At 47.6% G+C, this 25,684-nt stretch overlaps 1 protein-coding gene across 2 annotated transcripts in view; it reads left to right on the top strand.

Moving 5' to 3' along the window:
* ABCC4 (ATP binding cassette subfamily C member 4 (PEL blood group)) overlaps positions 1-25,684 on the top strand; it is a 2,280,107-nt gene that overhangs the window by 145,738 nt on the left and 2,108,685 nt on the right. The window contains exon 1 of one of the 2 annotated variants that reach the window (XM_069639144.1): positions 1,889-2,070. The exons of the other annotated variant lie outside the window; for it this stretch is intronic. Coding sequence (XP_069495245.1) covers positions 1,994-2,070 — 77 coding nt within the window. The 5' untranslated portion in view covers positions 1,889-1,993. Of the gene's footprint in view, positions 1-1,888; positions 2,071-25,684 lie in introns of those variants that run through there. 2 annotated transcript variants of the gene reach the window in all.

The raw sequence follows: 25,684 nt of genomic DNA, 5'->3' as shown, positions 1-25,684 counted from the left end.
GAAAGCTCCCTGTGAGAAGTTATCCCACTAGAAAGAGGGCACAAGCCTCCAAACTTCAGCAGTCCAAACCATAAGTTATAGTGCCCAGATGCCCTCATCCCAAGACCCCAGCATTCCAGTGTACCGGTCAACCATCGGCCATAAAACTCTTAGAGTGCTAATCCATCAGAAGGATCACAGCAGAAATGAGTGTTCACCACACCTGAGGTCCCTGTGATTTGTGCTGCAAGGTCCAGGGCAGGGAAGTAACACATTTAAGCTTGGGGTGGGAAGAACTGGAACGACGCTGATGCGTCTGGGATCGAGCAGGAGTTTAGAGTTATCGTGACCTCGAAACGGCACGGGGTCCCCTGTAAGTCAAGGCTGCACCCCTGAGAAACGGCGCAAGCTCCCCCATAGGTAACTGCTGCACCTCGTCGAAACTGCGCAAGGTCCCCGTAAGTCAAGGCTGCACGCCTGCGAAACTGCTGAGCGTCTCCCCTACTCCTGTAGAGAAGCCCCTCAACACTCACATCAGAAAAAATACAACCCACTAGGGAAAAAGGCCCAGCACACTTCTTGCAGGGAGAACAAGGCTTATTCGCATAAATAAACAAGTATGTGATAGCAAAGTACTCTGCTGCCAAGGAGCGCTCTGACACAATCAGCATGAGCAATAGTAACGGAAAAAAAGCGTCACAACTGACATACATCACATAGGTTACAAATCCATGTAGCTGGTTGGTGCAACCCTATACATAGGCACCACCCTGCTCCATAGGGGATGGCAGGCCATTGGTCCCAGCTTTGACTGCTCATTTTCTTTCACGTGGGATTCTTCTTCATACATCATCAAGCGTAAAGCTCCTAATGGGCAATTACTAAAAAAAATCTCCTATCTGGCCTAATGCGCACCTGGTACTGCAGATATGGTAGCAGAGGCTACTTTACAGGGAGGGTGACCCCTCTCACCCCCTGCCAAAACCGTGTGAGTTGAGAGCTATGGATTTCTTAAGAACTCACAGTTTACTCAAATACTCCCTACAAGACGACAAGAGCATTTATTTGAACAGTTTACAAGTTGTATATAGTGCATTATTGTGGCATTAGAAGCTGCATAAGGCTTGGCATGCCACTGCATAGCTCTCAACTCACGCTTTTGGCGGGTGTCGCTGGCCTTGTAAACAGCTGACTCACCCGCCAAGCCTCCTGCACGCCCATTCGTTTCAATGGGACTCTCACCCGCCAAAAATAAAATCGGGTGTTTTCACTTGCCTTTGCGACACAAATGGTTGAGAGATATGTGCCAGAAGGCATAGCTCTCAACCATTTGTGTTGCAAAGGCGGGTGAAATCACCCAATTTTGTTTTTGGCGGGTGAGACGCTCTTTGGAATGAATGGGCGTGCAGGAGGCTTGGCGGGTGAGTCAGCCTTTTACAAGGCGGGTGACACCCGCCAAAAGCATGCGAGTTGAGAGCTATGAGAAGGTGACTTGTCACACATCCAGTGCATTTATTGAGGTATTTGATCTGCTAAGGTCAAGAACAGAGCTGTGTGGCACCGGAGTAAAAAAAAAAAAAAAGAAATTACACGCTTCTAACCGCCTTTACAAACACCCTATCAGGAAGATAAAAAACAAGGTATGGTATATTTATCAGAAATGTTATTTCGTAAAGGCATCTTTCTTTTTCCAAGTGAAAAGCTGGAACTCCTTCGCACTTTTTCATGCGATTCTTGGGGTGGCGGAAAGAAAACGTGCATTTTCAGTAAAAGAAGCCAACCAATAGACACGAAACATGCACGCTTCACCTGCTCCTCAGCTCGGCCTGCCGCTGCTTGGTCTGATCGGGCTGAGGCGTGCTCGAAACACTGGCCTACCAGAGGAGGGGATGCGGGGGCGCCCACAGCCAATCCCGCCGGAGGGGAGGACTAGCGGAGAGCGCGGCTCGAAATTGCTGTCCTCAATGGGAAACCAAATCTCTCCTAGCTCCCGGCTCCGAACGGCAACCGCACCATGGAGCCGGTGCCGTCGAAGGACGAAAAGCCTAATCCCGCGCTAACGGCCAGCCTCTGCTCCAGGCTGTTCTTTTGGTGAGTGTGAAGTGGAGGTCATGCCTGAAGCCCCAAGGATTCCTCGTGCGGCGGCAGTCAGTCAGGCTATACAATAATGTTTGCCCGGTGACACTGCGCCTTCAAGGGACCTGGCAGCTGGTGAGGGCGGGAGCTGCAGGTGGTCCACGGGCTGGTTCAAAGCAGTTGGATGCGAGCTTTCCTAAACGCGAATGGAGCATTTGAACTTCAACAAGCGCATAAGTGAAGTGATGCTCAGAATTACCGAAAACTTTATTTGTAGTACCAAAAACATTTTTATCGTGTCCATCCCCCCCTCACTCCCCCTCCAAACGAAATTTCACGTTGGGCTTGCAGGTTAACATTATCTCGTCGGGGGACCCTCGCTGCAATTTTGATGGGTTGAGAGCCATGTGTTTTAATGCACAGGTCAAAACCTACTGGTATTATAATTATAGGTTGTGTTGAAAGAATAACCATGACACCAGGCGTGATACCTCATGGTGTTATTAAGAGCCTATCTCGGATGGTAACTTTTTACAAAAACTGCATCTCCCTAACAATTATTTCCCGGGTAGTAACCCTATCTGCAAATGGTTTGTATTGGACCAAGATGCTCGCATATGGTTTTTTTTGACTGTCTATTGACCTGCAATCATATTGGATTTTGTAAATATTTGTCTGTCTACTGACCTGCAATCATTATACATTGGATTTTGTAAGTCTTTGTATTTTCCCAGTAAAATAAGGTTTGCTGTTTTCTGGTGGACGCATATCCTCCAATGTCTGAATACATATGCTTTAACTCGATGCAGCAGAAATCACATGTAACTGTTCAGCTGGTATTTCCACTTGGGTGATGGCTGGCAGTCTTACTGCGGACACCCATGCCTACCAATGGCATGTTTTATTTTAATTAATTTCGTTCCATGTCAAGGTTATTAAAATAACAGGCACATTATTTAGTTCTCAACATGTTTTTGATAACTGGATTGGAAATTGGTTTTGCACTTGATGGACTTTTTAGTGTTCTTTCTGTTTTATTGCTTGTTTCTGATTGGATTATTTTGTCTGATTTTGTGAAATAGCTTGGAAGCGGGATATGTAGATATCTATAAAAAAAAGTGTATTGGAGGTGCTAAATCTCCAAAAAGGAATTTGTAATTCTTTACATGGCAGTTCTGTAGATACTTAACAGCACTACAGGAAAATCGGAGTGCATGTTGGGACTGGGTTGTTGGGACTGGGTTGGCAGCAGTAAGAGGTAATTATATTTTCTGGTGTTGAAATTAATTTCATGGTATTGACTGTACCAAAGATGTAGGCCCTCTGACCCCTTGGTCTCAAGATTTCCCATGCTTCCATGTTACTATTAGCAAACTATATTATGAGGGTGAGCAGATGCCCTGCAGTGTCTTCCTGCAAACTTATAGACATACATTCAAACTTTCCATGCTTGACCAAATTTGTATGATACTAGGCAGATCGCTGCATTTGCTTACCTGCAAACATTATGAGCGTTGTCTTAAAGTGTCCAGAGGTGATTGATCCACTATATCTATCCAACTCTACAAGCCTTCTCGTAACCTTTGCTCTGCTTTCTTGACTACCCTTGTGGCACCTCGCCCTCCCTGTGCTGCCTCTCGCTTCCGCTCTTTCTCTCTCTTCTTCCTCCATTTGCATGGAATTCTCTTCATCCGCACATCAGAGAAACTGTCCACAACGATTTGTTCAAAACCAAACCAAAATCCTACCTCCTCGCCTCCGAGTTAGCCTCTTAGCCTACCTCTCATCTGCCTTCTAGCTAACATTTTTCGCTGGCCTCTAACCTGTCCCTCACTTTCTAGCACTTCATCCAGCATTTATTTATTTTGTACATTTGTAAAGCGCCCGAGCCGTAGATGAAACCTATTACTCACATAGCTTACAGGCATGGGATGCCAGAAACTCTCCCCCCAAGTATAGTAATTGGAAGGGGGGTGTTTCTCCTTCCGAGATTCGAAGGGAGGAGGGGGACTAGGGGTGGTGATGAGGGCTAGTTTCATTTTTGTTTTGTCGTAGCATGGTGATTTTGGAGTGCATAGCTTTTTGTATGTTTATTCACCACGTCTCATCTTTGATGATGTTAATGGGTGGAGTGGACGGTGTTTCTTTCTCTGAGGATTCTAAACATTTCTTGGCAGTCTGAGTTGTAATTTGTTATTCTAGTGTTGTAGGATGTTGCTTTGGCTGTAATAATAGCCTGTTTGTATTAATTGGCAATCAAGTTGGAGGCGGCTTTCAACTGGTCAGACGGGTCCCTTCTCCAGAGCGCTTTCGTTTGTTGTTTTCTGAGGCGCAAGACCTGTAGGTTAAGGGTGAACCATGGGTTGAGGTGACCTGGGGCCACAAAGTTTATCGTCTTGGTTAGGGTACTTGAGTATATGTCTGCTAAGGTCTTGGGGTCTGTGGAGTCCAGGTTCTCCGGTCAGAGTGGTGTGTAGAGTGGCGAGATGGAGATTTTGCGTGTGCTGCACGATAAGGAGGGAGGGATGGGCAGGCGGCTGCTGAATGGTTGAAAGGTGAAGGTCATGATGTGGGGTAATATGGAGGTCATAGAGATCTGGTTGTTCAGATCTGCTACACAGTCCAAGGTTCTACCCCTGTTGTGGGTTGGGGCAGGGGGCAGAGACCCTCTGGATGAAGCCAAGATCAGAGAGCACATTGTAAAAGGCAGTGGCAGAGGTATCTGAAGGGTCATTAAGGCCTAGATTTAGGTTTCCAAGTATTATGGTCCTGGAAGTAGGTTTGAGGTTCTTTCCTATAGTTTGACTTGGGTCTTCCTAAAAGGAGGCTGAATGGCCCGGTGGGCGGTTGATGATATGAATGGTCAGTGTCTACTTGGCACGTGTCTAGTTTGGCTGTGAGGGGCTCGAAGTCTCCTTCCATGTCACTGTTTTCGGATCTGATAAGAGAGTCCCTATATATAAGAGCGACGCCTCCACCTCTGGAATCCTCTCTGTTGTGTCTGTGTATAGGGAAGCCATCGGGGAGTGCGAGGGATAAAGCAGGGCCTGAGGCTTGGTAGAGTCAAGTTTCTGTTATGACTAACATGTCTAGGTCTTGGTCAATGATGAGATCGTGAATGTCAAGGGCGTGGGTGGGGAGAGATCTAGCATTGATGAGCGCTCCTTTTAGGATGAAGGGGTACCAGCCTCCTGTTTGTAGGGGTGAAGTGGATCATGGTGTGGTTGTGGGGACTGGTCTTCCTGGGAGGTGGACGGGTGTAGAGCTGGCCATGAGGGCAGAGTGGGGAGCTTTCTGTGAGGTTTCCCTATTAGGGCCACGGGTGGTGTTAGCGGAGGTCTGGGTGCAGTCGTTCTGGTGGGCTGAGGGAGAGGACGATTGCGTTGCTGAGGGAGCTGAACAAAGGAGATGCCTGTGAGGCTCGAGGAGAGGGGATAGGGTCTCTGTGATCTCGTGCCTAGGTGGACGTTTCTTGTGGGGGTGGATGCAGTTAGGCTGTGGGGTTTCGGCCTGGCGGATCTCATGCTAAGCCCACCGTTCCTTGCTACAGCGGCAGGTGGGGATGTGGAGGGCAGGTCCACGCTTTTGATCATGGCAGATTGCGGTGTTTGCGCCCTTTGGCTGTCTGCTGCTGCCTCCGGTTGTTTCAGGTACCTGGTGGAGTTTGCAGGGGGTTGAGGGGCTTGTTTGGGGTAGCTGGGTGAGTGGCGCTTGGTTGGTGATTGGTCCACTTGGGGCAAGACCGGGTGGTGGCGTGTGCTCGAGGGAACATTTTCTGGTGGCTCGAAAGGCCTGGGTTCAAGGTGCGATGAGGAGGGCTCAGGTAGTTGCTGTAAATCCAAGTCTCTGTGCTCCTGACAGACACAGGTGGGGTCGACTGGTTGAGTCTGTGGTTCAGTAGAGTTGCGGTTCCTCCCTGTGGGGGCAATTGAGTGCTAGAGCGGTCGGGTATTTTATTGCCTCTGGGTGTATGTGACGCTGTTTGCGGGCGGGGTAGAGATGCTGTGGGGGCATCTGTCTGTTAGTTCACAGCGGGATGCGTGGGGCTTTCTCGGCGAGCCTCGTTTTTAGTACCAGGTCGGAGGAGGAGCAGGCGCTGCGAGTAGGGGGTGGAGGGTGAGCTGAATGAAACGGAGGGAAAGGTCGGGAAGTAAACGGGCAGGACATGAAGAACACAGTCATAAAGCACGGGCCTGAAGCAACATAGCCAAAATGCAATGTGCTTACCTTCCGTATTTCGGCTGCTTTGCTCGGATGGAGTGCTGCAATGTCGATGGCAAAAAGCAGCAGAGCTTTCAATGTTCCATTTTTTTTTTTTATTAGCAATTTTGTACTTATATTTTGAATGTCACCAGAAGTTCGTTGTACCCCCAAGTCATAAAATTAGCAAGAATACAGCATTTCTACGTACCTCTGAAGTAGTGCAATGAGTAAAATTTAAAGATTCACTGCATTAATGGACCAACAAATAGATATAATTAAAAAAAGCTTTAATAACATTCAGTTCATGGCTCTGTGCGGCTGGGTCATGCAGTCAGCAATGCACCGTGCAGTGTTCTTCATATTGTTAACGAGACATCGGCAGAGTTGTTGCAAGTGCCGGACCGAGCTGCCATGCGTCGGCTTTCACTTGCTGTCTTTGGAGGCAGTCCCTATTTTCAAAATCACCTGAAGTCCGCAGAGCGAATAAGCTGAGTAGTGTGGGCTCCCCTTTGCTCCCTTTCCCAGATCCCTACATAAGTAATAACATCACAGACTAGTTGTATTTGTGGAAAAATTATAGGCCGTATGCATTTTATTTTCTTACAGAAAATACATAACAACAAAAAGTAATACATCATATTCTGCTTTTGGGCACACTGTGTCCAGCTTCGGATTGGCCCAAGGCTCGTCCTGAGTCCTTGTCCCCCTTGGGCCTTTGTCCCTGGGCACATGCCGCCTACGACTTGCTTTGGACCGTGTACGAAGAAAGTACTCGGCGTTCCGTCTCCTGCCTGTTTCCTTCTTCCTCCGTTATTATTTTTGCAGGGTGGGTTGGGTGGCAAAAATGCTTTTCTTTTCCCTTGTCGAGGTCCTAGGAGCTCACCCGAGAGAGGTGTGCTCCTTACTTGGTTTGTGACTCCTCACATTTTCTCTGTTATTTATACCCCTCAACCCCTTTGTTCCTTCCCTGGGGGCTGGGCTTTCCCTGGCGCCCCGCTGTTATATTTCGCACCTCACCCAGGTGCCGTTTCCTCCCTTCCTGTGCTTTTGTTACTCGTGGTGCCATACTGCCGCCCCTCCCTACGGCTTTCGCGCCGTTTCCCCCCCACCCTGCGCCTATCCCCCCAGGCCCTCCATCGGCCCGGGGCCTGGGGCATTGGCTGCAGGAGCACCGATGAGCACTGCTAGCACACGGTTGAGGTGAGGAAGATTCTTGACTGGCAACTGTGCGTTTTCCGGCTTAGACTAAACCCTCTCTCGGCGAGATTGTGGGGCTTCTGACCTTTGACCCTGTATATGCGAAAACCTTTGGAAAATGCTGGGTAAAAAATAAGATACCCGCTGCGAAGCAAAAGCACTGTGCAGGCGGTGCACTCTGCTTCTGAGTCCCTAGAATCGTCCCCAATGTATATGCCGAGCACTGGGAAGGGGAACATTCTGGTGTTTTTTTTTTCTCCAGAAAAGCTGTGCCCAACCTATGTTCAGGTGTCTCAACCCAACGGCTTAGGGCTGGACCCTCAGAATATTAAAGATATGACCAATAACTGCAAATATGGATTGTGGAGCAGGAGGCAAACATTTCCATTTTTGAAGTATGTGTGAGTTTGTAGAGGAAATCCAGGAAATCTAAGCCATCAAGGATCGATGGTGTCTCCCCTGCTCTTTTTAGAACTCGAGAGCGATCACTGGAATAAAGACAGGATATTTGGGACTTGGATACTTTGCTTTCAAACGACAATCGGGGCTAAGCGACCTCCTTCCCACATTCGCCTCTGGGAAATGCCCCAATTGCGCCGGATAGCCCGGATTTGGGCGAGAGTTTGCTGGCATCCCTAACATTAGTTCTCCAGTTGTTTATTATATTGTACGACACTGTGGCTTTCGAAGTCAGAATGAACACACGTGCACTAGCAGAAATTCATACACTCCTTCAGGATATGAAGGAGACTTTGCGGACTAACCTAACACCGTCCAATCCTCCTGTGAACTGTACTTTGGGAAGTTATCTCCCAAAATGTCCGCCTCTAATAAATCTGACCAATGAGAAGGAAGGGGTACAGTCAGGGGAGGGGAGAGTGGGGGGGGGGTAGCTGCGAAGCAACCAGCAACTATTGATGCTAACTCCTCTTTCTTACCAAAAAAGAAATCTTAAGAACATGAAGGTCGACCAAAAAAATCAAAGCCGGAAAGGCAAGAGAAAGTTCCTAGGAAAAATCTTTGCGGCAGCCAGTAATTTGAACATTGTTCTGTGAACTCTAATCGCATACAGCCAGAAGTGGCTGCCACTTCTTCTACAAATGATCGCCAATCCGCAGGACCTTTGAAGCAATCAACTATGGACTGCCACCATGTCGCTCAAGTTTTGGTCAGAGCGCACTCCACATCAGGCAAACATGAGATTGGGGCCAAAGGGTGGCAAAGGCCCAAATCCTAGATTTACCAGGGAAAAGGAGGCTAGTACCTTGACAGGGAACCATTTGACTCCTGGGAGCGTCTCTCCTAGAATCTCCACTCAGAGTATTCTGAGGGTGGGGGAGAAAGAGGAGAGTACTCCATTTCTTCAGCAAGTGCCCTTAAGGAATGCAAACAGGGCAGGGTTGGACCCGTTGAAATACACCCGGGAGGACCCCATGAACACCTACTTACCCTTAACTCAGAAGGGTGTGGGGGAAAGAGCAAGAGTCTGACCGTGATATTTCAATTGGTCTTTGAGGAAGAAAGGATGACTCCTTTAAATCGACAGTGAGTACGGAGTACTGGCCATTCTATCATCCTTTCTGGGTCTCACTCCGATATCGTCAGCGGATTTAATGTTCGTCCATCTGTTGACAAAGATTGCCTGGGCAAGTGTGTGGTTCACTTCCACTCGTAAATCATCGAGCGGCTGATTCAATGACACCAGGAGGAACTCATCATGTCGGGGTTTGAGTGCTATCAGGAGAGTCAAGGTGCTGCCAGCCGCAAAGCACACAAACCACCGAAACTCACCATCAGATGCTACTTTGACCACGAATTCCAATCATCTGAGCGCCGTGAACTTGAGCATACGAGTTGGTACTGGCTGGCAGCTGCCCTCCCCACCTCAAAAGGAAGGCGCCCTGGATTTTAGGGATAGTCTATTAGTAAGCTGGAATTCTAGGGGTTACAATTCTTTCATGTCAAACATTAAGAAGTACCTCCTAGACAGCCATGATAATTCAAGAAATGTGGCTCAGGAGTAATCCAGTTTGGGATGAGTTTTAAATTCTCTCGTCCTTGGCAACCGAGGGGTTAAAACGGAGACTAAGGGGAGGGCTGACTGCTGTAAAAATGTTAAAATCCTGCCTGATTAGGGTAATCCCTGTGAAATCTGAGGCCTTCCTAGTGACAATGATTTGTGAAAAATAAATGAAACACAGTCACTTTGGTGTTCAATCTGTATCTTAACCCCTCAAGTATGGATGTTGACACTGTGGTGTTTGATATGGACAGAAATTCTGATTGCTTGGCTAGCAGAATACCCGACCGGTGTAGTGATTGTTGCGGGGCATTTTAATTGCAATCTCTTGATCACTGAGGGAGGTTGGGAGGCTGCAGATGACATGGCTCGGGTCATTCCTTCTGCCTGTTTGTCAACCAAATTCAGTTGTGGGAAAATGTGGTCAAATTTTCGATCGAGGTGGACTTTTGTCCAATCAAGTCATGTTTTTGGGGGCGCTTACTTAGAGACTCTGACATGGTCGAATGCATTTGCTAGTTTCATTATTGATTACATCCTTTTGAAGAACTTGGAGGTAAATGAAGGAGTAGATTTTTCGATCACAAAGACTACACTGAGCGATCATGCCATGCTGCACTTGGTTATCAAAGGTCGGGCCTTTGGTGGTGTCGGATAAAGCAAAACGCCTCGCCCTTTACAACTCTAATCTAGGCTCGGTGAACGTAGATCTGGCAGAGTGGTGGGAGAATCGTTCCTCTCGAAGTATTTTTAGTCTGACCTCAGTACATTTCCAGAACTCCTTTTGAGATTAAGGAAGCAGAGACAGGTTAGTTCCCCATATCAAGCCAAGCTGGCCATCGCAGGGGGTAAGGAGAATTACAATGGCAAAATTTTATAGTGCAAACGCTTGATGCAAAGGGAATATCGGGTAACTGGAGGGCTGCACAGTAATAGGATGTGAGGATAAAGTAATGGGGGCGGGGGAGAGTTGAAGCAGCAGTTTATGGTGTTGAGTCCACCACATGGAGAAATACAGCGCAAAATATCGAGACTTTTTGGTGAAAATTGGGATGCACAACGTGTGGGATTTGGTGGGTTTTAAATGCCAAAGGAAATGAGCAGTCATCGCACCAGTCCTCTGGAGTAGCGGAGGAGGTCTGGGCACAGTTTTTCTCTAAGTATTATGAGGCAAAGGGCAGGGATGAACAGTACTAAATGAGGGAAAATGGTCTGAAGATTTTTCGTGTAGAACCTTTTTTTGATCTGACCGATATAGAGGTTATTATGAATAAACCAAACAACTCTCGAGTGTCGGCCCCAGATGGCGTGCCCAATGCGATTATTAAAGCTAATTCTGTTTTATGGTTCGATATTTTGTATACCATATTCTCTCATTATGGTGGCTGAAGGGGCCAACATCCTTAGTCCTTTTGTAATTAGGTTTCAGTAGGAGGAGCAGCACAGTGATCAGCGGGATGAACTTAACAGCTTGCCTTTCGGATATCAACCCACCTACGGGTCATTTGCTGTTTGTGGCCACAATAGACCTGTTGGCCGCCTTTTGATAATCTTACAAAAGCCAGCTGATTGGGGCATAGATCTGGGCCTTTTGTCACTGATCCAGCTCCTCTATTCGGATAATTTGACCAAGGTAAAGTTGAATATGTTGGGGTACCTTTCCCAGAATATCTTTTTAAGGAAAGGGGTACGCCAAGTGTGTGTGCTCGCCCCCATACTATTCAACATGTATCTGGCAGATCTGCAGGCCTGGAGTATAGATTGGGGAGGGGTTGATCCCAGTTTGCCAAATCTGAAATTAAGATAAATATTGTATGCCCATGATCTTTCTAATGGACTATACTTATCAATAATTTACAGATAAATGCGAGTACGTCATATGTGATGGTTGGCTCCACTCGGAAAAAAGATCAGGAATTTTACCTGGACGCTGAATACTATTTCGATCCAGAGAGTATATTCGGTCTGCTTTCTGGGGTTTTTCAATTTCAGTGTCTAAGCATCACGAACAGCTGGTTACGCAACTAGACGGAAAAAATGCGGACACGCACCTCGCTTCTATTGGTTATAAAACGCAAATGATGTGCTTTCTCAATGGTTCCATTTATAGAATTTTATGAAAAATGTTGATAAAACATTTTTAATCGGTTTTGTTACATAATACACATAAGCATTGACTCCTGCGGAGTCCAACAACCATAACATTCTAAAGGTTCATTAGGTCCCAAATTCAGCAGCACAAGTTAATGGTAATGATTAGAAATTCACTCTTTCACAGCAGGTATGTTAAGGCCTCTGGCCTGCGGTTTTTCAGTGTCTAATTGGGCGTTCTCCCACTTTCCCCAAATTTTCTCAGCTTTCCGAGGGGAACCCCTGGCCGCATACACTCGTCGCTCCATTGCTATGCATGCTTCTACATCGTTTATCCATTGTGCATGTTCCGGGGTTATGTTCAACCCTCCAGAGTTTGGCAATGTTGCGTTTGATCAGTGCTGTGGAGGTTGAAAACAGTAGTTTGTCAGTGTGTGACATCTCTCCCTCATCCTCCAGGCCCAGCAGCATCAATTTCGGGTCTCTGGACACAGTCGGACCTAGCACCCCAGACAGTGTGTCACAGCATTGTTGCCAGTATGGTTTGATGTGCGAGCAGTCTCATAATATGTGGAAGAAAATGCCCTCTTCTTGGCGACAGCGCAGGCAGTCGGGGTCCATGGTTTTGCCCCAGCGATAGTGCTACCCTTGGGTAGTAAATTCTATGTAGAATTTTGAGCTGGACAAGGCGGAACTTGGCTGATCTGGTTGTCTCTCTTTGGTACATTAGGATTGTTATCCCTTTGCCCAGTCTGAAAAGGTTTAGAGGGCCACCCATTTACCCTGGTCACAGCCTCTGGGGATTTGTATAGTAACTGCACCCATCCAAAAAATTGTTCCCTGAATCCCATTCGGCGCCTTCTTGAAGTTTATCATTAATAGTGATGAGGGACCTTGTAGAAGAGAGGACTTTTCGAGCGCGGCGTGCAATCTGTGTATGTTCATATGCGTAGATCTGAAGCATAAAGCCGCACTGGTCTGGATGTATCAGTGACATAATGACTTTCTGCAGTCGGTTTGCTAGTGCTTTCGCTAGGATTTTAGTTTCACTGTTAATCAGCAAAATCGGCCTGTACGCACTACATTTCTCTGGGGGTTTATCTGGTTTGGGGATCACTATTATGGTGGCTCTCCTAAGGTCTGGGGGCAGCTGGCCTTGCGCCTTCGAGTGTGTGTACATGTGTATGAGGTGTGGGAGTATTCCGCTTGGTTCTATCCCCTTCCATGTTTCCACTGGGAAGACATTCGGCCCCGGCGTTTTCCCAGGGTGCAGTTGTGAGATGGCCAGGCCCAGCTCCTCTTCTGTGATGTTTGCCTCAAGTAGGTTTCTTTGTGCGCATGTTAAGTTAGGGAGGGTAATCTCATCTAGTAGGGAGATGTTGGTAGGGGTCTCCGTTGGTTTATAAACATCTGCATAGTAAGCTGCAATATCCTGATCGGTTGACAGCGGTTCCGAGTTATCGGGTTTAATCATTCTGACCTGTTTTTGCCCCTCATCTCTGCGCTCCAGCCGTGCTAACATTTTACCTGCTTTGTCTCCTGTCTCGTATAATCTGGCGCGCATCATACTATGTTTTTGGCATTGTCTAGGGCTATGTTGTGCAGTTTCTTTTGGGCAAGGACCAATGCTCGGTTGGTTTCAGGTAGATCCAACGCCAGGTGTGAGCGTTCTGCTTGCTCCACCTGTGTTTCAGCTTCTTTCACCTTTTTCTACTTGTGCTTTTTTATGCGCCGTTGTCCAGGAGAGACTCTCTCCTCACAGCACTGGTTTGTATGATTCCCACAGCACTCCTGGGTCTTCAATTCACCCTGTGTTTAGTTCAGAGTAGGTGGTTGTGGTCTCTTGGATGCGTTCTACAAGCTCCGGGAAGGCTAAATAATAATTAACGCGCCATGAGGGGGCGGGGGAATGGCCTTGTTTGTCGTTGACACTTCTATTAGTAAGGGCAAGTGATCAGAGATTCCACGAGGGAGTATGGTGGCATTGAGTGCTCTGTGTATTTCCGTGGTTGGTACGAAAAAGTAGTCCAGCCTAGTGAGGGACACATGGACGCCCGAGTGGAATGAGTATTCTCGACTCTCAGGGTGGAGGTTGCGCCATACGTCTCTTAGCCCCTGTGCCGCTGTGAAGGTAGCCAGTTTCGTGTGGGTGTCGGGGTTCCTACCACTTAGGTGTGTGCGGTCCATCCCCAAGTTCATGACATCATTGAAATCACCACCGAGGATTAGTGTGAGGTATCTTGAGTTATTAAGGGAGTTATGTCTTCTATAAGGTTCGGCATCAACGTGGGTGGGGAGTATATAGCTAGTATTGTTATGGTTTGGTTCCATAGTGTTCCTGTCATATGCACATATCTACCCCCTGTGTCCTGTGACTCTCTCTAGAGAGTGTGAAAGGTAGTTTTTTGTGGATCAGTATAAGGACCCCTCTTGAGCCCAGAGTGAAGCCTGCGTGCAGTGCCATGCAGTAGTTGCTACGTTTAAATAGGTTGCATGTTGCGCCGGCTAAATGGCTTTCTGTAAGAGGCGCCCCATCTGGTGCTTGTCTATGTAATGCCTGGGTGACCAGTCTTCGTTTAATCCCACCTCCCAGCCCATTGACATTCCATGTCAGGAGACGTAGGGTTTTTGTGTCAGATCCAGCTCTTGTCATCTGAGTTGGAAAGGGTTACTGTTGAGCAGTGCATGTGGGGTTTTGGGGTGAAGCCCAGTCTGTTGTCTTGCCGTGTGGTCTGACTTCGTAGGAGTGGATGTTTAGTGCTTTTGGACCCTTCAAGAACCATAGTAATAACTCCCCCCCCCCCCCCACCCCTCCTCTGTCACTCCTCCCCCCCACCCTGCTCTGTCACTCCTCCCATTGGAGGCATCTACTGCCTGAGTCGAGTTACAATGTTACCTGTCACCCCCCTCTCCCTCCCCCCCCCCTCCCTATACTTCCACACAACCTGGAGTATCTGTCTCCCAAATTCAAACAAAAACGATTAAACTAATTAATCCACACTCAGTGGCACATTCACTCCAGCCTACAATCACCAGGCAGCACACTCCTGGTTGCACAGTTGGGGGCTGGGGTGTTTGAGTGCCGGGGCGGTGGGAGTTTCCTGCCCCCTAGGGGCGCTCAAAGTTGTTTATTCGTGGAGCTCTTAACCACATAATATCTTTCTGCTGAGTCACCAAATTATTGCAGTTCAGTGTCCAGGGAGTTAGGTTAGCTCCTCTTGGTATAATCAACAGGCTGTGCCAGTGGTTCAGGATCCAGTCTCATCGGTAGCGGGGCGAGCGGTCTCTGGCCAGGTGGTGGTCTGGGTCTCCTGTTGTTCTTGGACCTCTCCCCGCACCACTCGCCCTCGATGTGTTGTTCTGCCCATTTCCTTGCCTCTATCGGATCTGTAAAGTGCACTGTTGTGCCCTAATGATACATTTTTAGCTGTGCTGGGAAGAGAAGGCCGTATTTCACATTTGAAGGTGTTTCTTGAGTTGGTCAAACAATTGTCTGGCCTTCTGAACCTCCCTTGTGTAGTCCGTAAAGAAAGCTATACAGGATCCGTTTTGTGTAATTGTCCCCTTGGTGCGGGCCATTTGGAGTAGTGCGTTGCAGTCTCTGTAATTCAGTAGCTTCACAATTACTGTGTGTGGCCGTGTGCCCGGTATAGGTGGTCCAGACGGCATGCGGTGGGCCCGTTCAATAGAGAAGAATTTGGAGAATGATTTGGGTTCAAATAGGTCAGACAGCCACTGCTCCAAAAATAATTCCATGCACGGACCTTCTGTTTTCTCCGGCAGGCCCAGTATGCGAACATTGTTTCGCCGGGATCTTCCCTCTCCCTCGTCGTCCCTTTCCTCCAATGTTTTCAGTCGTGACATGACACGGGCCATATGCTGTTGCATGTTGTGTAACCAGTCTTTCGCCCCAGAGATGCACTGTTCGGCTTCCCCTGTACGCAAGGTTAGTTTTTGCAGGTCATGTCGGAGAAGGGAGACATCCATGCTGATGGCATCCATTTTTTGTTCCATGGATGCCCGCGAGTTGGCAATTGCCGCCATGACATCTTTTAGGGATAGGATGTTTTCAGCCTCGGTCATGTTGTGCAGTTTTTCTTGGTCTGAGGAGGAAGCCACCGGTGCCATAGTGTATTGATCGATTCTGCTTTGTGTGACTGACTTTTTGGCTGTGTCTTTGCCCATCGTGTATCCGGTTGGCAGTGGTAAGTGCGGGGGTCACCTCCTTTGCGTGCAGCGGGCAGTCACCTCGGCGGGTGATGTAACACAGCAAGCATGGGTAGTGCACAGCTGTGGCACAATTGTTTCCACCATGCGACAGCCCACTGTGTAGTTCAGATGGGTCGCTTTGGTTTTGCCAGTGGTTTCCACTGGAATTGTGGTCATGTGTCACAGCATTTGTGGCGTGAGGCTTATTCACTTGGGAGTTGGAGTTATGTGCGTCACTCACTCCATGGAGACCTGGTTTCTGGAGGTGGGTGCAGTACCCCGCGCACAGAAGGGGGCCGGAGCTAGCTTGTTCAGGCTGGTGCGACCATCCACTGATGTTTCCTGCGTTAGCGATGCGTTCCCCTCAGCGCGACGAAACCTCCTGGTCAGCGGGTCTGCAGTGTGTTGATGCGGTTACAGCCTGGTTATATTGTCTGTGGGGGGTGATGCTGGGCGTGAAATGCGTGAGCCACAATCCCCTACAGGTTGGTTTATGCTGCTCTCCTCCAGACCCAGACTTCGGTGGTTGTAGGGGTATGAGGTTCTTCTGCAGCATCACATGAGGGGGAAGGGTCACACCCTCCCCTCCCTACATTCAGCACAACCCACACCTAAATGTCAGTGGAGCCCTGGGGCCATGTTGGCAAAGGGTTAGTTCAGTGCGTGCCTCACTTACCAGAGTTGTCACCACCTTGTCCTCTGCATCACAGCGTATTCATGCTCCGTCAAACGCTCCCACTCGCAGATCCGACCTGGTCATGGGAGGCACGGGTGAATGTCTAGCCGACTGTCGGCTGTGCTGGTCCAGTCAGCAGTTGGTAGGAGGTGTGTGCATACACTTTGGTGGGCGGTCCGGGTGTTTTAGTGTATTCCGGATGACAAAAGGCCCCTCACTCCGGGGGCCGCCGGCACTTTCTCCGGGCTCGCTCCCGCTCCTCAGTCTTGCCCAGCTTTGGGCAGGTCGGGCTTGCCAGGGTTCGTTTGGTTCGTGGTGCAAACACCTCCTCGCTGCAGTCTCTGGCAGGGGCAGCCACGGTTATGTACACGCGGGGACTGGTCCGGTTCCGTACACAGTGTGCCGCTGTTGCACACCTCCCACAGGGCTCGATCTGCCACCCGCAGTGCCCAGCTTCCCCTTTCAGTTCCGCAGCGCTGGTAATCAGGCGGTGTGCGTGGGCACGATCGCCATTCCACCTCGGGTCTCACCCTTGTGGCCGAGGTTTGGTTCGGCAGTCCCCATCGCAGCAGCCCAAAGCACCTGCAGTGCCCTCTGGCACAGCAGAGGCCATGTCTTAGATGTTTCCTCCAGCGCCTCCCCCCCACTCTCGCTGCTTCGCAGGCTGAAAGCGCGGCTCGCGGCCATCTTGCCTCTCCCACCTTCACCACCGCCGCTCCTTCTCGGCGGTCTAGCTAGCACAGGAGAGTAATTCCTGTGCTTCTTTTCGGCCCGTCCACTCTCCGATTGTGCAGTTTACAGCAGAGTTATTTTTTGCACAGATTCGGCACGAATAGCATGCTATTTTTCAGGATGTGTGCAGCGGTTTATGGGAGTTCAGGGACTCGCGTCCACATTGCTCCGAAGCTGGCCACGCCCCGAATTTTATAAATCGAAAGTGACTCCAATTGTTCTTTATGGGTGTGAACTACTACACATTAGGGATAGGAAATTGTTTGATGTTCGTGAAGCCAGAATACTTAAACAAGCACTGGGTCTCCCAGTGTCAGTGAGACCGCCTGGTATATTGAGGAGCCCACCAGGAGGTTTGACCTCCTGGTGGGCTCCTCAATATACCAGGCGGTCTCGATCCTTAATGGGCAGTCTCGAACATGCAGTTAATTCTGCGCTTGGGTACTACATCAAAAGATGGGTTGACAAGATGAGGAAGGAATTAGATCTGACAGGGTCTAAATTACTAGTGAAGAAAACAATTGTCGAAAGGGACGGAATAAGGTACTCCCAGGACTTAAGCAGACTTAGCCTATACACGTGCAAGGAGTTATTCTTTTTGCTGATAAAGACGCCTAGGAGATATTTAACGATATTTCCTTCTGCAAGGTTCAGAGACTGGTACTTGGGCCTGAGGCTTGAGATACCAAAGGCTCTGAGACTTTGCAGAATGTCTGATACTGGGGCAACCAAAACCACCTTCCATCTGGTGATATGTTGGCCTTTCTTTCTGCCTTTTGAGAAACGGGCATTTTAGTGGCTTTGTTTATTCTACAACACGGATTCTAAGTCCCGATCTGTGGTCCAGGTTGATGGACTACTCCACAGACTTCCCACATCATTGCCTTGGGCAGAATGCTCATTACAATTTTTGTGCAGTTGGCAGTGGTTTCAGATGAAAGTGTTAGGGATCTTTCACGAGTTGATCTGATTTAAATGAAATTCTTCCATGTTGTGGGTGTTTCTCAGTTTTCTGGGTAGGAGGGGGGGTAAACACGTTAATGATCCTAGTAATAAGGTTGTGACCATTACAAAAAAATAACTACGAAGGTTGTGTGAGTTGGGAGGCGGGGGGTATGCATGTACGCATGTAAACTATGTTCAGACTCCATGTAACTTGTGGATAATTTATCTGCCTATTTGTATATGGAATCTTCTTTTTCCTTTTCCTTGTTAATATGGGTTATGTGTTTGCTGTGTTTTATCCTTTGTTCTTTCATATATTAGAATTTTTGTATAGTGTAAAAATACTTTTGTTAGTATTTGGCATTAACAGTCACAAGCAACTTTACTGCTTGGTAATTGGGCTTTTTTTTTTTTAAAGAGTGTAGGACTATGATGTGTCTTGAGATTTGCTTGGTGCCCATCAGTTCTTTTTGGGAGAGCTAGGTCTTAAGTCATCATCCGCACCAGCTTGCATGCTTTATCTGTGGGGCTGTGTGCTACCAAAGGGCTCTGGGACTAATATTTTGCCCACCCAATGGGTTCGCACAACCCCGCAATTTTAACACAGCCTGCTGGCAGAAAGACTCATAAATATTCTTTCAATCGCAATTGAAAGAATATTTATATGGCTTTCTGCCAGCAGGCTGTAGTATTAGTGCAGGGCTGAGTGCTAGGAAGTGGCTGAAATTGATATTCTCTCACCCTAACGGGCGGTAGAAAATGAATTCCCAGCGGCCACTTGCTAACAGTCCGGCACCAATAACACAACCTGCTTGCACAAGGCCTTTTAATATTCTTCAATTATCCTGATTAAAGCACTAAACACACAAGATTATTTTTAAAATAAAATGGTGGGCTATGCTTTGCTTACTTCCTGGGTAACTCTCCCGTTGTTATCAAAGTCACAGTGTGAAGGTCCACTCTTGCCTGTTATCGTCCTCTATAGACGCATTCCAATTCTTAAAAAACAGGCAAAAAGCAATCGATTACCCACAGCGATGTGCTTATTTGAATATACTCGTTAGGGCGGGGCTCAAGAATCGACAGGGCCCCTTAGCACCCTCCATGGAGTGCAGGCTTCCCAGCAGAGACAGACGTTGAATGCTAAAAAACACAAAGTGCACCCAGACTCAATCGGCCCAGTCAGCTAAACGGCACCCACCGGTTTCCATTCAAGGCCTGGGGACCCTGAGGCTACCGATCGCAACATCATGGGCAACAAAAAAGTTGCTATTCAAATTCAAGCCACTGTACACAGGGGAAAACCAATAGCCCCAAATATATTTGGCTCCACACTTCTCAAAATGCCTGGTGGATCTGCGACATGAAACCAATTCTGTACAGCAGACCATCATTCTGTACAGAAGACCATAAACAGTGCCCCGCTTATCTCCTACCGTGTTCAAGGCAGTCTTCTCCTAGTTGTAACGTCCAAGCCCAGCTGAAGGAAGCCAAGTGCCCAACACGCCTGTGGAAACATTGTCTCTGGAATTTTATGATTTTTTTTTTTTATAAACAATACAGTAACTAGTGCTAGAAAGTGGCTGAAATTAATATTTCTCCAACCGCGAACGGGGCACACATCTTCAGCTGGACCTGCCCGCCTTCTTACAGAAGGCCTCTTAAATATGCAAGCTGGCTGTTATTACTGCAAGGTCTGGGTACTGGAAAGTGTCTGGAAATAATATTTCTCCCACACAAACGGGCAGGAGAAATATTATTGCCAGCCACTTGCTAACACACTGCCCCGCCAATTGAGGACATCATCAGGGCCTTTCAACCTTTAACAATTGAAAGAGGCCTTGAGGCTGGGGGCGGGGAGGTGGGCCTTTGGGCGGCAACTGCCCCCATGTCTCCCTTATGCAGTATTGTTTATATCTGTGAAACACAGCACACAAAAGGCCCAATTTTCGTTCTGTGGCATAAAACATGCTCTTTGCAGTGCTCGCATTAAAGATGCGTTTTCTCTATAACAGACGTGGTATCACCGCCCCTTTGCCTTCTAACACTGGTTCCTTAACCTCGGCCCCTTGCTGACAAAGAGGAGTTTGGAGCTCTTCATTGGCCAGTTAGTGTTTAAACTCCCTGCTCGATGGCTACCTCGTGATAATCAGCACCTATTGACCTCATCTTTGATGCCATGCCCCCCACATGTGCCTCACTGTTTTCGCTCTCAGTGGGAGGTCACACATCTTCAGCCGGGCCTGCCTGCACTTAACAGCCTGCTTGCAGAAGGCCTTTTAAATATTCTTTCATTCTTGTGATTAGTGTGTTAATCATGAGAATGAAAGAATATTTAAACGGCCTTCTGCAAGCAGGCTGTATTATTACTGCGGGGCTTGGGTGCTAGATAGTGGTTGGAAATAATTGTGCTCATACCTGAATGGGTGGGACTTGCCAACAAGCAGCACCCGTAGTAATAACACAGCCTCCTTGCAGAAGGCCTTTTCTTTCATTCTCGTGATTAAAGTAATTATCATGTGAATGAAAGAATATTTGAAAGACCTTCTGCCAGCATGCTGTGTTACTACTGCAGGGCTGGGTACTAGCAAGTGTGGCTGGAGAAATGTTTCCTCCCAGCAGTGACCACTTGCGTTTGTTGCAGAGCTGCGTGTTAGCATCTACATGCAGCAAGCCTCCCCAACCAGCCTCACCAACCCACCCTCTTCAAAGCACCCCACCTTACCTATATTGAAGCAACCCAAGCAGAGTTTGTCAGTGGGGCTGTGGTGCTTGTGCTGTTCCTCGTCCTCTACACATGATTTAATAATGCTGCACCAGGGCTGGACTGATGGGATGTTTTTAGCCCAGCCCGGGAACTTCTGCCTCACCTGCAGGCGGTGCACCAAGCGCAGAGCTTAAAGGTCAAACTTCAATCTTCTCTGGAAATCATATTGCAGTTAGTGCAATATGATTATTCAAATAAACAGCAAACCAGCAGTATTATATCGCAAATTACCATGCAATAGCACTTATTTATGCTTTGGGTTTTAGAGCAACCAACTGCTACATAGGCCCTATATCAAAATACTATTGCAACGCTAAGGTTGAGCAAGAATATGTTCTCCAGAAGCAGATCCAACGTACAATGTCGCTATACCTCAGCCCCGTAGAATGTGCCTAAAATAGTTTGGTATCTTGCAATAGGGCAAGAACGAGTGCTTCCCCTGTATCTACTAATTAAGCGATTCATTACCCTAATTTCTTTAATAAGGGTAATATTACTTTTGTTGACCTGGTCCAAATACATATCAGCCCTACTGCATCTTATTCCGAGATAGTCCAGTGTGGATGAGATCGACAGAGAGATTAATTTACAAGTGTTCTGTATAACTATCACCTTCCATATTTGAATTTTGTCTGGATTTGTTGGAGGTGAGTGTTGTATTGCTGTGACTTCAGTCCCCATCCATGAATTTGAAATGTTTGTCTGACTGATGAACAGCCCCCTTCATCATTCTCTTGACCTGTTCATCGCGTGGCAGATTGGCCATTCATCAGAGAAGGCATTGGCCCTGCTGGCCTGCTGCATTGGAGCACAACCTTCTTCTCCATTAAGTCGATTGCTCTCACAGAGAACAATCAATTATGTGTTAATAGCATAACTAAAGGGCCCGTGACACTTACATGGACAATCATAATGTGCAAATGGCTGATTACTAGTTATCCACATCTGCGCAATCATAAATATCCCTAACGAAGTGCTAACTCCAACAAACCCTCATTCTACATAGATGTCTCACTCCATCCCTACCACTATAAAACCCTTGAGAGGGGTGTCTTCTACTACATAGTCAATTATCTTGAGGCACACTTGCATGCTGAAAACCTCCAATCTGAATTCCGGTCCAAATACTCCACCAAGACTGCGCTCATCTACGTCACCAATTATCTTAACCCTGCCCATCTTGCCCACCTTGCCTCCATTCTCATCCTTCTAGACCCGTCGGCTACCTTTTTGGCGCAGTGGATCATCCCTTCCTCCTTCAAACACATACCACTCCTTGCTTCAGGGACATGCATCCTCTTATCTCTGACCGCTCTTCTACATCTCATACGACTCAAAAAGCTCCTCCTCCAATCGGTCTTCCTCAACCCACTTATCTTCACTGTATATACCAGCGGCCTCTATTGGCTTTAACCATCACCTATTCATTAAAGATACCCAGATTTTCTTCTGCTTCACCTACTTCACCAATTCAATCTCTGTACGCATAAACGGCTGCCTAACCGCCACTGGATGACTCTTATGTTGCTTTATGCTAAGCTCTTCAAAGACAGAAATCCTTTTTCTTTTTGTCTCCAATTCCAATCCACTCGCCCCTCTCTCATACCAGTTTATCATGGCTACTATCCCTATGGTCACCCTCAACCTCCTAACATTACAAAATATCTGCCTTAATTTCATGCACCACTAATCTAAACCCTTTGTCCCTACCTTTATGTTCTGCAAACCGGACTACTGTGCAAGCCTGCTTCTCCTTAATGTTGCGATACATCCGCATTTCAGTCCATCCCTAACTACCTTCACCATACTGGATGGCCCTTCATGCAAAATCACTTTTTAAATGACTTCTACTTTTCTATATGCTCATCTAGGGTCTTGCTCTCACTATCCCGCTGAATGCCTCGCTGTGCTCTCCCTCTCGAGCTCTCCGCTCTGTCTCTTCACACCCTATCAGGCACCTGACCCCCTTGTGCCCAATCACACTTTTGCACTGTTTGCCTACTTGCCCCCTGCCACTGGACTTTCCCCACTTGGCCATCAAAGCCATCCTTTCAGTGGAACATTTCAAAATGAGGCCAAACTTCACTTACTAGCACCTTACTTCTAGATCTGTCCTTTTATGCACATATCCAAACGCAGTTATTATCGCATAGGTAGGGTTATATGACATCAGGACTCAAAAGTAACTCCTGGTGGATCTTGGCTAACCAGGTGGGTGTCAAGGTAAGCAGGCTCTTCCATGGTAGTAACAGGAGCCAAATAGCTCCCAGTTCCCATCAATTTTTAACCGTGCACATCTCCTGCATTCTTCCCTCAGGAGTACATGTAAATTGTAAATACAGACTTCAGGCTCTCAAAGTAAAAAAATAATGTCCTCCAGTTCCTGCCCCTGGTGTGTGTTCCCTTCACCACCTGCTATACGTCCTTCACTTAAACAATGTTGCTATGTAAAGACACCTTTCACTAGGACTTCTTCAGCTCTTGCTTAATTTGTAATTTGTACTGCGTTTCTGTTTGGAATGTCATCCTGTTTTTAAATTAATAAAAATATATACAAACGCCAAACTATTGGCCTGGCCAGTGCTTGTTTCATACATTTGTATTCATGTGATTGGTCGTATTAATTATTCCTTGATCAGTGAACAACTACAAATGGCAAAACTATTGGCTTTGGCAGTGCTTATTTGATTTATTATTGCACAGTTAGTGTTCGTAAGTAATGTACGTTACATTGATTTTTAACCCGCACTGTTCCCAATCCGGGGCAGTCTAAAGCCACTTGCCTGGCTCTGCAAGAGAGGGTGACTGGTTAGTGGGGATAGGGCGAGAGGATAGATTCAGAACCAGGAGGAACTGGCGTCTGTGAGTGTTGAATTGCATGTTGTAGTTTGTGCGAGAGGCCTTGTGTATTGTAACCGTAAGGGTAAGTTGCAGTGCCCCAGTTGTGTGGTAGTGTTTTGTTGTGTGGGTTATGATGGGTTTGGTTGTGTGCATTGGTTAGATAGTGTCCATAAGGGATCCAAAGTCGCATGTGGTTGTAGCTGTAAGAGAATCCGGCATCTTGGTTTGTGGTTGCATTGTGGATGTTTTTATGGACTATGGGTGATTGTTTTTATGGACTATGGGTGATTCACTCTAGGTGTGCTTCAGCATCTAGAGATGCTGAGTGTGGACATATTAATAATGGTTCTTTGTTTATGTGAAGTGTGGCTAGTCCAAGTTTGGTGTAGTGACGTCCGTTATGTTGGAGGAGCAGGAAGGGGAAAAGAGTTAGTAAGTCGGTCAGTTTGTTGGAGCCTCTGGTATGGCTCTTTGGTTGCTGCTTGACGGTATCTAGCTAGGTTCTTGTTTGTGGTTCTTTGGTCCAAATCGTCTCCTCTCTAGTTGTTTGTCTGTGGCATTGGCGTTGCCAGTGTCCCTTCGAGGTTGTCATTGCCTGCTGAATAGTCAGGTTTTGAGCAGTTTCCTGAAGGTGATGAGGTCTTCTGTGGTTCTAGTTTCTTTGGGCATGTGGTTCCAGATGTTCGAAATTAGACGTGTTCCTTTTTTCATGGTGTTTTGCCTCTATTTGTAGGTCGTTGCTGGATCTTAGTTCCCTTCCTGGGCGATACCGGCTAATCTCGTCTTGGAGGAATTCCGCTCCTTGTCTGTGGAAGGCTTTGTGAGCGATGCAGAATGCTTTGAATTTGTTGAGCTTTTTTACTGGTAACCAGTGTAGGCGCTTCAGTGCTGGAGTGATGTGGTCTCTTCTGTTTATCCTTAAAAGGGCCCTGCACCCTTTGGCATTTCTTGGTAAGTCTTTCCAGCACCTGGGATTGTGTGTGAGGTCCAACAGTCAGTGCAGTAACATCTAGACTCAGGACACGTGGAAACGGCATGCAGGATTAAATGGGCAACAGACAGCACCTCGACGGATCAAGAGGGACTAAAGAGCGGTAGCTCTTTGATTTGGGACACCCGAGTATAGGTTCACAACAGTAAATGCAGCAACCTTAGTCCTGGGACACCTGGACAGAGAGAGAGAAAGGCCTAATTAGGGGCACAACAGTCAATGCAATAGCTCTTTGATTTGTGACACCTGGGAAGAGGGCCAACAGTAAATGCAGCAACCTTAGACCTGGATAGACGGAGAGAGGCCTAGTGAGGGGGCACAATATAGTCAATGGGATAATACTTTTGAAATTATTTGTTGCCAAACCGGTCTGTGTTAGCCAGACATTTCTCCCATTTAGACAATCTGTCTAAATGCGAAAGTATGCCTGGCTATGACCATTTGTTTGTTAGTGAACAACTGTAATTGGCCAAACTATTGGCTTTGCCACTTCTCGTTCTTGCCCACACTTTCCACAAGTAATTGGGCATCATTACGACCCTGGCGGTCCGGGAACTATGGTACCAGTAAGCATTCCAGTACCATAGTTCCCGGACCGCCATATTACGAGCTGTGCTCGTGGGCGCCTGTCAGTCTGCCAGGTCTGACAGCTCTCAATGGTGCCGGTGCATCCGACATCCCATTCAGCCCTATGGGGCCGAATGGGGAGTCCCTTATTGCCGGCACCCGCAAATGGGCAATTACCATATCTGCCGAACTCAGCATGACCCGGTTCTTGGCCATTCGCGGGTGACGATAAAAATGCAACTCCGGCGGCAGCCGTGTGGGTTTTGCCGGCACGGCTACCGCCAAAGTTGTAATGAAGCCCATTGACAATATGACCATTTGTTTGCCAGTGAACAACTTCACATGTAAAAACGACTGGCTTTTCCAGTGCTTGTTCTTGCCTACTTGATT

This window comes from Ambystoma mexicanum, chromosome 7q (assembly GCF_040938575.1).
Source record: "Ambystoma mexicanum isolate Mex_15411 chromosome 7q, UKY_AmexF1_1, whole genome shotgun sequence".
NCBI lineage: Eukaryota > Metazoa > Chordata > Amphibia > Caudata > Ambystomatidae > Ambystoma > Ambystoma mexicanum.
This window is presented reverse-complemented; position numbering and strand designations above follow the sequence as displayed.